Source organism: Scomber japonicus, chromosome 7, assembly GCF_027409825.1.
Source record: "Scomber japonicus isolate fScoJap1 chromosome 7, fScoJap1.pri, whole genome shotgun sequence".
NCBI lineage: Eukaryota > Metazoa > Chordata > Actinopteri > Scombriformes > Scombridae > Scomber > Scomber japonicus.
The window spans coordinates 10,259,508-10,273,806 of NC_070584.1; the positions used below are offsets into that span (position 1 = coordinate 10,259,508).

The 14,299-nt window shown below is 40.9% G+C and overlaps 2 protein-coding genes across 2 annotated transcripts; one reads left to right on the forward strand and one right to left on the reverse strand.

Moving 5' to 3' along the window:
- Positions 1–516: 516 nt before the first annotated feature.
- cep135 (centrosomal protein 135) lies at positions 517–7,565 on the forward strand. The gene is given in 24 exon segments (XM_053322781.1): positions 517–629; positions 732–922; positions 1,021–1,188; positions 1,415–1,556; positions 1,684–1,768; positions 1,858–1,986; positions 2,113–2,328; positions 2,419–2,484; positions 2,844–2,994; positions 3,072–3,346; positions 3,348–3,560; positions 3,641–3,778; positions 3,941–4,018; positions 4,151–4,302; positions 4,615–4,730; positions 4,863–5,017; positions 5,134–5,189; positions 5,325–5,493; positions 5,582–5,692; positions 5,821–6,006; positions 6,100–6,309; positions 6,400–6,602; positions 6,814–6,918; positions 7,409–7,565. Coding segments are annotated over 24 exon segments (3,585 nt in total).
- A 590-nt stretch (positions 7,566–8,155) lies between these two features.
- Positions 8,156–10,575, reverse strand: chst14 (carbohydrate (N-acetylgalactosamine 4-0) sulfotransferase 14). The gene is made up of 2 exons (XM_053322778.1): positions 10,174–10,575; positions 8,156–9,522 (listed from the first exon to the last, which is right to left on the reverse strand). The coding sequence occupies exons 1-2, from the start codon at positions 10,465–10,467 to the stop codon at positions 8,695–8,697; spliced, it is 1,122 nt and encodes a 373-aa protein (XP_053178753.1). The 5' UTR covers positions 10,468–10,575; the 3' UTR covers positions 8,156–8,694.
- Between the last annotated feature and the right edge of the window lie 3,724 nt (positions 10,576–14,299).

Genomic DNA, 14,299 nt, shown 5'->3' on the forward strand with positions numbered 1-14,299 from the left:
AAACATGTTCACTCAAAGGCTGCTCATTATCTAACTTAAACATTAAGCACTGTGTTCTGCTATAATGGATTCAGTACGAACAGCTGCTCCAAAAGAGACATTTATGTCTGTGATGTAGCGTTAAGTTGGCGTTAGGGAAGTTAGCTGTCAGCGGAGCAGCGTCTCTACGAGAAAAGTAAGTTAAGATAAACCTGAGATTTAAGTAACGTCAAAGCTAATCAACTTACTAACTGGGCTAAACAGACAAACGATGCTTCCTAGCCGGCTAATGCTAATGTTACTTGTATCTTACTAGCAGGCAGCCTGATAGCTAAGTAGACACAATCATAATATTGTCTTAGCTAGCCAGTTAGCGGCTTAAGGTTAGCCAGCTAACGCCACATAGCTGACTGGTAAGCTGTAGTTTTGCTTAATTCCCGTCTTAACGCAGCGTTAAGAATTAAAGTCAACGTTTGTTTTATTATTGCAGATATCTTCCTAACGTGGCTGTGATAAGTCCAGCGCCACATCACAGCCATGAACAGCAGTGCAGAGAGGAAATTCGTCAACTTGAGGAAGCGTCTGGATCAGCTGGGCTACAGACAGACACTGGGGATAGAGTCATTGCCATTGGTGGAGAAACTCTTCAGGTAAAACCTTAAGCCCTTGTGCACCTGCTGCCTTTATTCCCTTAGTGACAGTCCTCATCACAGTTGTTCAGATGTTACACTGACATGTCTTCTGTATTACAGTGATCTGGTCCACACAACAGAAAGCCTGCGCAATGCCAAACTATCAGCAGGGAAGATTGAGAAAGAAAGTCAAAACTTTGACGCCCTCTTGGAGCCATACAGGACAGACAATGCTCGGCTGGTCAGGGAGAACAACGAGCTGCACCTTGACCTTCTGAAGCTGAGGGAGGAAAAGGATCGTGTCAGCAGAGGTACGCTGTGATCATCAAACAGGCACCCTCATCAGCAGTCTTTCCCCATATCATCTGTGACCTTCATTTGATAACCCCATGATCTTATCTGGTTTTAGAGCTCAAGACCCACATCAGAAAACTAGACCATGAGTCAACCGACCTGAAGTTTTTAAACAATCAGTATGTGCACAAGGTGCGCAGCCTGGAGAAGGATAGTAAAGCTAAAGCTGAGCGCATCCAACAGCTGCAGGAGAAGAACATGCAAGCTGTGGTGCAGACACCAGGTAATGTCAGGGTCTAAACTCTTTGACAGCATACTGAAAGTGATATTTGACTTTGTGAGATAATAGTATAGTAGAATAATGCTTGACTACTTAAACTTTCTTTAGTTTTAAAATCTTGTCATAACATTGTATCTCTTGAGAAATACAGATCAGATCTTATTTAGTGTTTAAAGAAAAATTAAAAACAAATGTCAAACCTTTCTGCACCTCTCACACATTTTCACAGGTGGAAAAAAGCGCAGTATTCCCTTCAGACGTCAGAGAATGCAGATTGATGAACTCATACCTCCTTCTTCTACATCAGCTTATCCTGTGTCCCAGCCTGATGATCCTTACATTGCCGACCTTCTGCAGCTGGCAGATGGAAGGTTTGTGACAGCTTGACTCTATTATGAATGGAAGTGATAGTTGCTTGATAAATGTGTTTGTAGATTTTGCTTTTACATGTGTCACATGTTCAGCCACTGTTTGGCTCACTGTCATTTTAATTCACAGGATTCTTGAGTTACAAGATGATATCATAAAATGGAAATTAGACCTGGAAAATTCTCAAGAATATATAAAACACTTAAATACACAGGTAAGTACGTTTAGTAGAAACATAGTTTAAAGTTGTAATGTGATAAAGGTGATGGAATATTGCTTACTTTTTTAAAACATTTCCTTTAGGTGGAGGAGAGGGATAAAGAGATTGAGCGTCTGAATCGTGTACTTCAAGGAGGACGACCTCATGATGTCATTTCCCTCGAGGCTCAGAATATCAGCAATGAGAAGCTAATCGCCCATCTTAACCTTCAGGCAAGCGTAATATAATGGTTTATTAAATATCTGATGCTGTGGGATTCTTTAACTGAGAGGTTAACTTGGTCTGTGTGGTTGCTCCTTACCTTCCTGTATATTAAGTGTTAACTGTGTGCCCCACAGATTGAGTACCTACAGGAGACCAACAGGAATCTTGAGCAGAAGATAGAGGGACTGCAGCAGAAGAAGAAGGACGCCTCCAACGAAGTGGCCAATCTGTCTTTAAAGAACCTGGAACTATGCGAGGAGCTGACGCACATAGACGACCTCGCCAAGCGTCTGGAGATGGACAAGGAGCTGGTGCTGGAGACTGCCGACATGGAACTGCAAGAAACTAAAGTGAGAACACGTGAAGGCAGGAAGAGTAACATGAAATGAAAATTGTAGCATGAGAAACCTTTTTAAAAGTGAAATCTGTTCTCTCAACAGAAAGAAATTAAAAGGCAGCAGAAAATCATTGAAGACCTGGAGGATGTTATTACAAAATTAAGAAGGGTATGTTCTGTATTTACTGCATGTATTCTTATTTTATATTCTCTTAATGTAGAATTGATATTCTTTAGAAAACATTGACTGTAGCTCCTTGCCAAAAATCTGCCTACTTCATAATGTTACACTAGGTTAAATGAATCTGCTGTAACATCAGCATCAGCATTGACTTTGCATGTTTTAAGTTGCTCTGAAAGTTGATCAGTCAAAATCAGCTTTCACCTCCCTCTTGTCTTTTTTGTCCTGCTAAACAATAATGGACAATATTAATCCAGCCAAGAGCTTTCACAATTGAAGTCTTGGCAGTTTTACTTCAGTAAACATTTAAGTATTTTCTAATCTAACTTTGGGATTTGGTCATTTAGGAGCAGTCTGAAAACGACTTTGAAAAAGACCGTCTTAGAGACCAGATGGCGGAGCTCAAAGAGCAGAATGAGAAAATGGAGGGACTGGTGAATTTCCTGGAGGAAGAGAAAATCAGGCTGCAGGACAAACTGGAGAAAACCATGGCAGCTGGTAAGTACCAGTTTAATGTACCTGAAGTCAAAGATTCACCAAGTAGTATTAATGATTAATAAGGTGCTGTTTTCTAGACAAACACTTGGTGCTGGAGTTGGAGACCTTGCGGGCTAAACATGGTGTTTGTGGAAAGGAACGCTCCCCATCGCGTCTGGATGCGTTCGTCAAGAGTCTGGAGGAGGAGAGGGATTACTATCGCCAGGAGGCGGAACGATACAGAAGAACTAGAGGAGTTAACAGCCTGGATTTGAGCCCGAGTCGCAGTCCAGGCAGGGGCAGGAGTCCTGTGTCTAAAGTCACCAGGGTAAAAGAAGAAGATGAAATTGATTGATATATTTTGAATAGAGTCACGGGTCATTTGTTATAGAAAGCTAATGGAAAAGTTAATCATGGCCTCACATTTTCAGGGAGGTGTTATAGAGTCGGAACTGCTTCGTGTAGTAAAGGAAAGAGATGAACTGAAAGCTGCTCTGTTGGACTTTGAGGAGCATATGGAGGACATCCAGAACAAAGTGAAGAGCCTCAGTGCTGAAAGAGACCAGTTCAAAACCTTGTTGAAACAGGTGAGTTTCAGAAGCTGGATGACCTCAGCTATGCACTTGAAAAAAACACATGTAAAGACAGAATGCTCTCGTCCATTTAGGCGCAAGAGGACTTAAAGCTTTCTCCTAGCACTGATGTGTCAGCTGACGTCTTTACACTGAAGGAGGAGCTCAAACGGGCAGAAATCCAAATCCAGCAGATGACTATTGAAAGAGACACACTGATGGAGAGATTAAAGGTTAGTCCCGCACTCACACCTGTCACAGTACACATTAGCCCAGTACATCGTTTTAGCCTTTTACAGAAATAAACTCATTTTATAGCATTTAAACAGCTCAGAAACAAGTTGGCATACTCTACATTATTTTTATATATTGGAGTGGATTCAAATATTTTGCAGGTAGCTCAGACTTCAGCTCTCACAGACAGACAGGAAGAGGAAAGGAGGATTCTCGACCTGGAGGATGCCATTAAGAGCGTAAGCCTGATGATACTTAAAATAAATCCAATGTCCCAGTACACCATTATTATGTTATATTCACTACCGTAACTTTGCTGCTAAATAATTTAGCGGTTGCTGCATCAATACTATGTGATTTTGTGGGCGCAGTTGGAACGGGAGAAACAGGACTTGCGGTCACAGGTGTGTCTGCTGAAGGAGGGCAGGGACGCTGTGGAGCAGGAGCTGAAGGTCCGGTCTGTTGCGTTGGTTCAGAACGCAGAGGATACGGCCCAGCAGAGGGCAGAGTCTAACGCTCTGAGGTTTGTGTGTTAAACAATGATGTGTGATACTGCAGCACTCTCTATAAGAATGGAGTAATGGCATCTCTCTGCTGTACAAAATGGTGTTAAATACAATACAAAATATGATGGTAACATGCTTTTGTCAGTTTCCTCTCACTACTCTCCATTATGGCATTTTGTTTTAATTTAATCTGTTCTCTCTTTTTTTTGTCTTCTTAATACAATATTGTTCCTGTCGACAAAACAAATGAACTGAAAATGAATCTTTGCTGTTGCAGTAAGGGGTTTTCGTTACGGGGGGCTAATGTATTTTTCGCTGTCTGTCTCCAGGTTGCTGCAGGAACAGATGGAGCAGTCGCTGTCAGACACCCAACACAGGCTGTCTGTGAAGATGAACGAGCTGCTTACTGCTCACGAGGAGATCGACAAACTGGAGGAGAGAATAGGTGAATGTTTGTGAGTTTTAGTAGGTTCAGGATGGACTGTGGATGTTTGTTCTGTACTGTTCCACTTCTGTTTTTCTTTCTTATTTCTGTGGTTTCTTGGTTCTTGTTCAGTTACTCTAGTTTGTCTCACAGGGGAGCTGAGTCAACAGGGCTCCAAGCACAAAGAGGAAATGGCTGTTCTTCAGAAGTCCATCTCTGCCCTGGATAGAGAGAAAGACGCTCTGCAGGATGAGGTGGATGAAAAGACTGAAAAGCTGGTTGTTCTGCAGGAGGAGTTATACAAGAAGGTAGTTATTATTGAATGTTCTGATCCAAACTTTTAGTTGACTCTCCTCCAGATTACAAATTTTAATGAATAATTTACTATAAGAGGTTTAAGCACCATATTTTTGTGAATATGCAGGAAAAGACCCTTGAAGATGTGAGACTAACAGTTACAAACATGGACACCTCACTAGCGTAAGTATCTTTTATTTTATTATGTAGCTTTATTAAGTGTCACACAAGCAATTATAAAACTAGAAACCAAATGTTCTTCTTAATAAGCCCATAGAACTGTTGCCTTATTATGAGGTTAATATGTGATCCCTGCAGTCAACTCCAGGGGGCATTAAACAGCCGCGAGAGGGAGATAACCAGCCTCAGGAGGCAGCTGGACGCCTCTGAAGAAGAGCTGGCTGGACTCAGGAGAGACAAAGAAATCACACTCAGAGAGAACAGAAGGCTTCAAGATGACCTGGCCACCATGACCAGAGAGAATCAAGTTAGTAATAAAACCTTCCACTGGTGTGCAGATGTGTAAACTCAAAAAATGAAGGAAATGACACCAGCTCCCTCTCATGCTTGTCCAGGCTGTACACGTGGAAATGGAAGAGGCTTTGCACGAGAAAGACGAGCTGAAGCTGAGGGTCCACTCTTACATATCGGAAGTGTCCAGAATAGAGAAACTGATGGCCACAAAGGCAAGAGAAAACAGCTGCGTGCTCTGTGTAGTATAGTAATGTCAAAATGAAATCAATCTGAAGTGCTTGGATAGCAAATAAATGTCTGTTTAGTCTCACTTACTAACTGTGAGGTGTTTGACCCACAGGAGCAAGAGAACAGGGACTTGCTGGAGCGCTTCCGAATGACCCACTCCGAGATGGAGGAGCGGGAGCAGAAGCTACAGCAGGCTGAAGGCCTCAACAGCTCAATCCGCCTGGAGCTGCTCTCCTCCGACTCCGAACGCAGGCACCTCCGAGATACATTGAGCCAGCAGGAGAGAGAGATCCAGCAGGTAAGATGATAGATTCACAATTAGAAAGCTGCCAGAATGAGTATGTGATAAGATAGTTGTTTTTTATAATCTTTCATATGACTCTTTTCCAAGCATATGCAGGCCCTGCAGGCTTATGAGGCCCAAGTGTCAGCGCTGGCTCGCGGGATGTCCCGACTAGAGGAGGAGCTCCGCAACACTCAGGAGGAGAAGGCCAGCCTGCTTTCTGATCTGGCTTCTGTCAGGGAGCTCTGCGTCAAAGTGGACTCCGGCAAGGAACTCATTGCACGCCAGCTCACCTCTAAGAGCATGGATCTGGAGAGGGTGAAGACTGCTGTTTCTTCTCGTCTCGGCTGTGAATCAGCAGCTGTCTTATTGTTGTGCTTTCTGTTAATACATCTGCATGTTGTCCAGGTCACAGGAGAACTGGAAGACGTTCAGTCGGAGGCAGAGCTGCTAAAGAAACAACTGGCCAGCGAGAGGTTAGCCGTCCGCAACCTGGAGACGTTACTCTCCACCAATCGGCAGAAGGAGTTCCAAACCCACCTGACGGCCAGCGAGAAGGACTCTGAGCTGAAGGTCCTACGCGACAGACTCACCCTGGCTGACAGCAAAACGTATGACACATCCTATTGGGACTGTTGGAGATAAATTAAATGTTGTTTTTAAAAAGTGTTGATTATGAATCGTGTGTGTGTGTGTGTGTGTGTGTGTGTGTGTGTGTGTGTGTGTGTGTGTGTGTGTGTGTGTGTGTGTGTGTGTGTGTGTGTGTGTGTGTGTGTGTGTGTGTGTGTGTGTGTGTGTGTGTGTCTTTATATATAAATTCAGCACGGAGCATTCAAGAGAGGTATCTAATCTCCGTGGCAAAGTGTCTCAGCTGCAGACAGAGATGGACGTTCTGAGAAGACAGTTGACCACTGAGCGCTTTGAACGGTGAGCTGAATGACTGCTGCTCTTCACACTGGCGGTTATCAGATTACTCTCTTGATGAATTCATAGCTTTGCCAGTAAATGTGAGCCCAGAGGTCGTTCTTTAGATGTCTGCTTTTATCCAATCAACAGCCCATAACTCAAAGATATTCAGTTTACATTGATGTAAAACAGACAAGCAGCAAAGACTCACAATGGAGAAGCTGCAACCAGAAAATAGTTTACAAATGGCTTGAATAATATCCCATTATCGACATTTGTGTGCATCCAATGATTAACACTAATTAGATTTTATATATTGCACTTCTGATCATATCGGCTTAAAAGAAACAACAAATATTCACATTTGAGAAGCTGGAACTAGTGATTTCTGGTGTTTTTGTCTAGTATTGTTTAGGTATTACTACTACAGTAATTACATGTAGTTACAATGTACGATGTGGAGGATCAAAAAGCAGATTTTGACCTTGTCTTATTGTCGCTGTGATCGCAGTGAAAGGGCAGTTCAGGAGATGCGCAGACAAGGTTTGTCATTCTCGTCCCTGCGGAGCTCGTCGCCCCTCAGCATCTCATCATCTCATCACATCTCCCCTGAACGCTCCATCCTCCGGTCTTTCGAACGCTCCACTGACAAGTCGGCAGACAAGTAAGACGAAGCTGTTTTTAATGCTCACTGTTTTTGATTTATTTATCTGTTTTTGTTAAGTGTTTGATCATTTTTAACAATTCCACAATTTAAAATCTCTTTCTCTTTCCAGAAGTGTGAGCTTCAAGGATTAACGACAAATGAAGGCGCTGACGAGTGAGTCAGAAACCACTAGAAGCTTGCCCTCGACGTCTTGAGTCTGGATATGAAGTCTCCGGTACTAATGTTTAGAAGCCCCCTGCCTACAGCATTCCTCAGTGCTGCTTTATTTTCCCTGTTTTTCCTGAGGCACCGAGGATGAAATCATGCCTGGGTCTTCACTAAAGCTGTTATATGATATCTCACTAGATGCAGTCTCCTCTCTGTCAGTACATTATACAGTCAATGATAAAATTAGGTCAATGTTTTCTGTAATGAATTTGGTCCCCAGCAACTATATAACCTCATACATGTAGCAAGACAAGTGTTCAATCACCACTGTTGTAATGTGTATTATGCCTAATATTAATGTTTTTAAATGATGTTTTAAGTTATTAAATTATTTTACAACAAACTGCAGTCACGTACATCACATTAGCATACACATCACCTTTTATAACTTGTGTTTAATTCAATGGTAAATAGTAAAGGGTTATAGGAAAGATGGGAACGAGAGGCTGTGACATACAAAGAAAACACAAGCTTGATTTAAAACCCACAACTCGCTGAGTACATAGTATGCGTTTTAGCCTGCTAAACCACTGAATGCTCACTGAGGCGGTTAACTCTTTACCTTCTCCCATATCTGGTTGAAGAAATAAGCAAAATACAAAGTTTGGTCTCACCACTATAAACATTTCCATCATTGTATACTGAATTGGTTCATTTACAGTAACAGTGCTCAACAGGAATGTGTTGAAATTGGACGACAATATGATTTACATTTCAGTAACTTTTTTGTTTTTTTTTAACTTTGTCTGCAGCTGATTTCAAGCTTTAGTGGTTTTTGCAGTCTTTTGCAATGAAGTGCAGACATCTCAAGTTTAAAAAAAAAAAGTGTAACAGCTATCAAAATACTGTTTGTTCCCCAGTAAGAAAAAAGTAGTACAAATGATTCTCTATAAAAAATAATCTCTAATAATACTATAAAACATTTAATGCCGGCAGTATTCAGTGGTTGTGTTGGGGAGGGGATAAGCGAAGAGGGAAAAGTCTAAAATATACTTTGGTAGGAGTTCCCTCAGTAGCTTCTGTGGTAAGCTGCACAGATAGTAGTGTAATGTCTCTGCTGTGACCGGCTTGTACCACGTTTGCCTCTCTGGGAAGTGAACGTAAGGAGGGGCCCCGATGTGTTGGAGCACAAAATCTGCATCACTTTCCAGGTGCTCGTAGGAGCCGATAAAGTCATAAGACACCGCGCAGGGTTGGCACAAGTTGTACACCGGCATCCAGTGCTCATTCATACGCTCCACGTCCTCGTCCAGCAAGTAACGGACAAACTCCCCAAATGTCACATCGTCTCCAGTTGACGATGTGTCCTTGGCGCGGCCCTTCCTGTAGCGTTTTATGATCTCCACGCCGTACTTCTTCTGGTAGGACTCGATCTCTCCAAACTTGTTCCTGTAGGCAGAGAGAAGGCGCTCCATGGGCTCCCTCACGAACATGAATTTAAAGTAGTGCTTGAGGCGGTAGCGGATCTCCTCGGGCTTCAGAGAGGACAAAAACAGCAGGTCGCTTCGGTGGTCCATCTTGATGTTGACGTCAACGTTCTCCAGGGCTCCACTCAGGACTTTGAGGACCCTCTTCCAGTTGGAGCAGGCCACCTTGGGGACGTAGCAGTAGAGGAAGCGGTGCTTGTCGTTGACCAGGATGTGCTGCAGCAGGGTCTTCCTCTGCAAGGGGCTCAGGGACCACACGTTGTGGGGCATGTTCTTTTGGCTGCAAATGGTCCTAATGGTCCGGTTACGGATCTCCTTGACGAACTGAATGTGACAACAACAACAACAAAAGAAGTAGAGCTTTAAAGGGCCATTACAATCATTTTATTATGTTCTATGTTGCATCCAATTATCCTGTTGATGTCACAGTGATGTCATTTGGGATGATCTCAGGTAGGTTGGGAGAACTTTATAACAGCATACCTGCACATAAACTGACTTTACGGCAGGGTGGGGGTATGATTAAAAAAAAAAGACATTGAGTTGCATTGTGGGTAAGTGTAGGAACCAGTGTTTTTGAAAATGGATCCACATCAGGGATTAAAAATCAGGATATCGTGGCCTCTGTTTATTGGATTTTGACTATTCTTTATGTTCCAAACCTTTATGAAAGTATATTATTAAACTGCTGGAGTTTTTTTAAAGTGAGTGGTATAGGCTTACCTTTATACACACTTAATTCAGCCTTAACCATTGACACTGAGTTACAGTGAACTTTAACGCCATTAAAGGATGTTGATCATAAAATGATGCTGAACAAAACTACATATATGAGTTTTAATGAGTAATTGATGAGTAATGAGTTTTTAAAACATTCATACATGACTGACTCATGTTTCTCAAGCCTGTTTCCTCTAGTTAGGATCCATTGTGAAATCCTTGCACAGTTATGAGGGGGTGCGTTCCGTACACTACCTGGGACTCCACGTCTACGGCAGCCGGGCTACGTTTCCCAGCCTGCCGGATGAAGTCCAGCCGCCTGCCGTCACCCATGGGTGGAGGCGTCTCCATACTGTTGAGCATTCCTTTCTCTATCATGAGCAGCAGGCCTCCGGAGGCTACGATCACCAGGAACGTCAGCACCGACGGCAGCACGGCGGAGCTGCGGCGGCCCGAGACCGAGTTCACCGTGGTCCTGAAGTTTATTACCGAGCCGCTGCGTCCTCCTGCGGCCCTCTTCATGGTCGAGTCCTGCCTACGAGGAAGCATGCTTTGTCTGTCTGGCTTCTCACTTCAACACCTTTTAGTTTACTACTGCGTGAAGTAGGGAAAAAAAACCCGCTGGGTATCTACCACGTACCCATAGTTCACTTTAGAAGTCCGCCAGCTTGAAATATAGCGATTCCTGTATGAACTGTCAAAATAAAACCCTCCTCAGGAACATGTTATAAGTTCTGAACTATCAAATTAAATGTCTGCAGTGAAAAAAACGTCAGTCAGAATGAGGCTTGACTGTGATTAATACAAGTATCTAACATTTCCTCTCACAGGACATGTTTAAGTCAGGAAACTCTTGTCAAGCTCATTAGAGTAAACAGGACGTCCGGTTATTATTTCCAAAATAAAATCCTCAAAGTGGGGACTGGGGACCTCCAGGGATCCTTGAGGAGGGGGTCCCCAACAAAAAGTAGAATTATTTATTTTCACTATAATTCCTTCCATAAGTAACACAATTACTGTTTTGGTCATGGGTTTCATTTTTGTAATGAAAGCAAAAATCTTACCAGATGGGACAAAATCTGATAATAGTAAATATGATTAACACATACCAGTTGTTTCCATTATGACAGTATGTGACTCCTTTGACGCATCAGGAGTGTTGCTATATTTATACTGTGGAACAAAGTGTTAAGCAGATTTTGTTTCTTCAAGATACAAATAGCAATTATAATACTATCCTTGATGAGTATTATTATATTACATTATTAATATTAAATAAATATTACTATAATTAATCTGATGTCACCTAACAATAATAGCATATGTTTCTCAAGGGTACCAAGACATCCCAATTACTCACACCAAGGAGGAAATAAAAGCAAATCAAACCAGTGTTATAATGGCCTTACCCTCTGACAAAATATCCTGTTAGTAATAAGATTAAATTTATTGGTGGTGGGAATTATTCTGGGTTCAGACTGCATGTGCAAGCATAGTGAAGCCCTTCTCTATTCCCCTCACTGTTTTCTTTCTCACTCTTTCCCTCCCTCTATCCGAACTTAAATTAATTTTATTGGCAAACATTGGTATATGCGTATATATTTTGTCCTGCAGTGCTTTGGCAACACAAAAACTACTGTCAAGCCAATGAAGTTACTACATTTTGATTTGATATTCAAAGAGAGAGAGAAAGAGGGAGGGGTGGGGGGATTCTTTCTCTTCATCTCTCTTTAAAGAGGAAGAATTGTGATTCAAAAACATGTAGTGTTATAATATGTTTGATCTGAATTCAGCATTACACTTAAATTCACATGCCATCTTATAGATAATGATAATTCAACATTACTGGACAGAGCTAAAAAGAGGGGCAGAACATCTGAACAATATTTAAGACCAGGAGAAGATTTACCTTTAACAAACTCCTTGTGTCCTTGCAGCTTCCTCTTGATATTGCAAGTTAAACACGTAGCATGTAATCAAAAGTACAGCAAGCCCTATGATGAAGCTTGGTTGGATGTCTTCACAGATCACATGACTTTTGATGCTGATCATCCAACGTCCATTTGTGACTATGTCAAAAATGTCCCAAAACAGTATCAAATATGGGTAACAGGGCTCTGTCAATGTATTTTTACATTATTAGAAGTAGCTACAACATACTTCATGAAACTTTTGAGCACTATGCATATTTCCCTTTTTTACTCTATTACATGAAGCATCATGAAGTATACAGCTGCAAATCATTACTCTACACTGATTTTGATAGTAAAAACAACACTGATGAGAAAACTACATCCATAAGAGATCAGAATCAGAAAATTATTGCCCAGTAGGTTTGCACATACAGGAATTTTCCTCAATGTTGAGCTGCATTACAAAAAAAACATACTAAGTAATTACATTTTATGCCATCTGGGTCGTGACTAGTCTTAACCATATGGTGTTGGTAATATGGCTGATAAAAATACTCATAGATCATTTTAGAACAATGGTAGAATGGTAATGGGGGTGCTGTAGTTCCTCTCAAAGCAAGATTGGTCAAAGTCATATCTGACATTGCAGGCTGTAGCCTTACAGAGACTGTAGTCAATCTGACCTATGCACTCAAAACAGGAAACTAGGAAGCAGCAGCTGTGTTCAAGGTCTGAGCTCTCAAACTGTCAACCTATATTCTGTCAAAATGTGACATGTCCCAACTGTTACACACAGAATCAATCAGGAGTTTCTGTTCTGATGTTTTCAGTGGCAAAAATATTCATGGTAAGAAATATGCTAATACATTATAAGTTACTGCACTGCAGCAGCTTTGAATAAACAAGTAGCTTACCTTGCTGCAGTCATGCTGTCTGTTATCACCTGCTGCAAAAGTGGCCTTTAATGGGTCTTTCCATTGAGTTCAGGGATCTTATTGCATATTAAGTTAAAGTTTCTCCCTTTGTTTTACTATATTTATATACACTGATTTTCACTGTCAAGCCATGTGTAACTTTTATTATGGCTTATTGTTTGGATGAACTTGAGTAATGAGTGTTACAATATTTAATTTGGGGCAAAAACTGAAAGATACTACAGTTGTGCTCTCATGCTCAACTTCTTTGACACTAAAAGTGTTCTCAGTCCTTTAAGAAACTAAACTGAAAAAGAGTCATTTTAAAATTGGCCATATTTGTGCCTTATGTTGGGTTCTAGTCCAATTTTCACTTATGTGTTGGCACTGATATTATTTCCTAATTGACTACTTTTACACCCAAACACATAGATTCATGCTTTAGTCTCAGCCCCACTAGGGAGGCTCAGTATTTCTAAAATCCTGCCTGTGATTAGGCCATAAAGATGACATCATCATAAAACAGCAGAGAAACCATCCTAATGTGACTGAACCAAATGAACTGACATTGAATCTAATGATTAGGTGGTACATTTAGACCCAGAAGGCAAACAGAAAATCTATACAATACTTAACAACTTAACAAATAAACCTATTAAAGGTGAATGGAAATGTATTTAAATGTACAGCAGTATGACTGTGACATATTTGTATTATTTATGAATGCAAATACAAGGCCTGTCACTCTTAACAGCTAAGTGTCAATCTGTAGGTGTAGATTATACCATCCTCACACCAGCTGACACCAGCTACATTTAGAGCTGAATATTTAGCCCGCTTTATTTGATTTTGTAAAGCCTGTTACTATAAACTAATATTAATCCTTTGCTCACTTCCTGTATCTGATAGCTTGTCCACATGTGATCTATAAAATTAATATGTTTATCATGTTTTACAGTGATCTCTTTAGAGTTAAAAAAATTGATGATAATGGAAATAGTTTCTTATTTTGTCCTTTATTAAACATATTATTTTGAAATAATACACAATAACCTAAATGCTGTTGAATAGATGCTCATATTAAATGATGATAACCTGTTATCTGATCTTTAACACAATATGGCTCAATACAGCTCTTTCATGGCAGAGACAAAAATCACTCTATATGTTATTTTTTAGTCATAACATTTTATTGCAGAAATGCATAATTATCCCTGAATAATGAAGACAAATGTAGCTGAAGTGGAGTTTATTTTTCAGGCTTGTAATCATGTAATCATGTAAACACATATTTTCATTTGTGAATCTTAATGACCTTTTCCTGTGGTTAAAACTGAAACTGACTTTGGGATCTCTTTTGAGAACAAAAACACAAGACAGGTCAACAGCTCTGTGGCTTATTTGTATGAATTGGAAAATATCCTGTATATAGTAGAGTAATGATATAATATAAACTGAAACAGTACAGCTGTAGATCATAAACACCCAAACCAATTACTCATACACTCTCCATACAGTAACACTGTCATATCCCAGTAGGATTGACACCTTCAC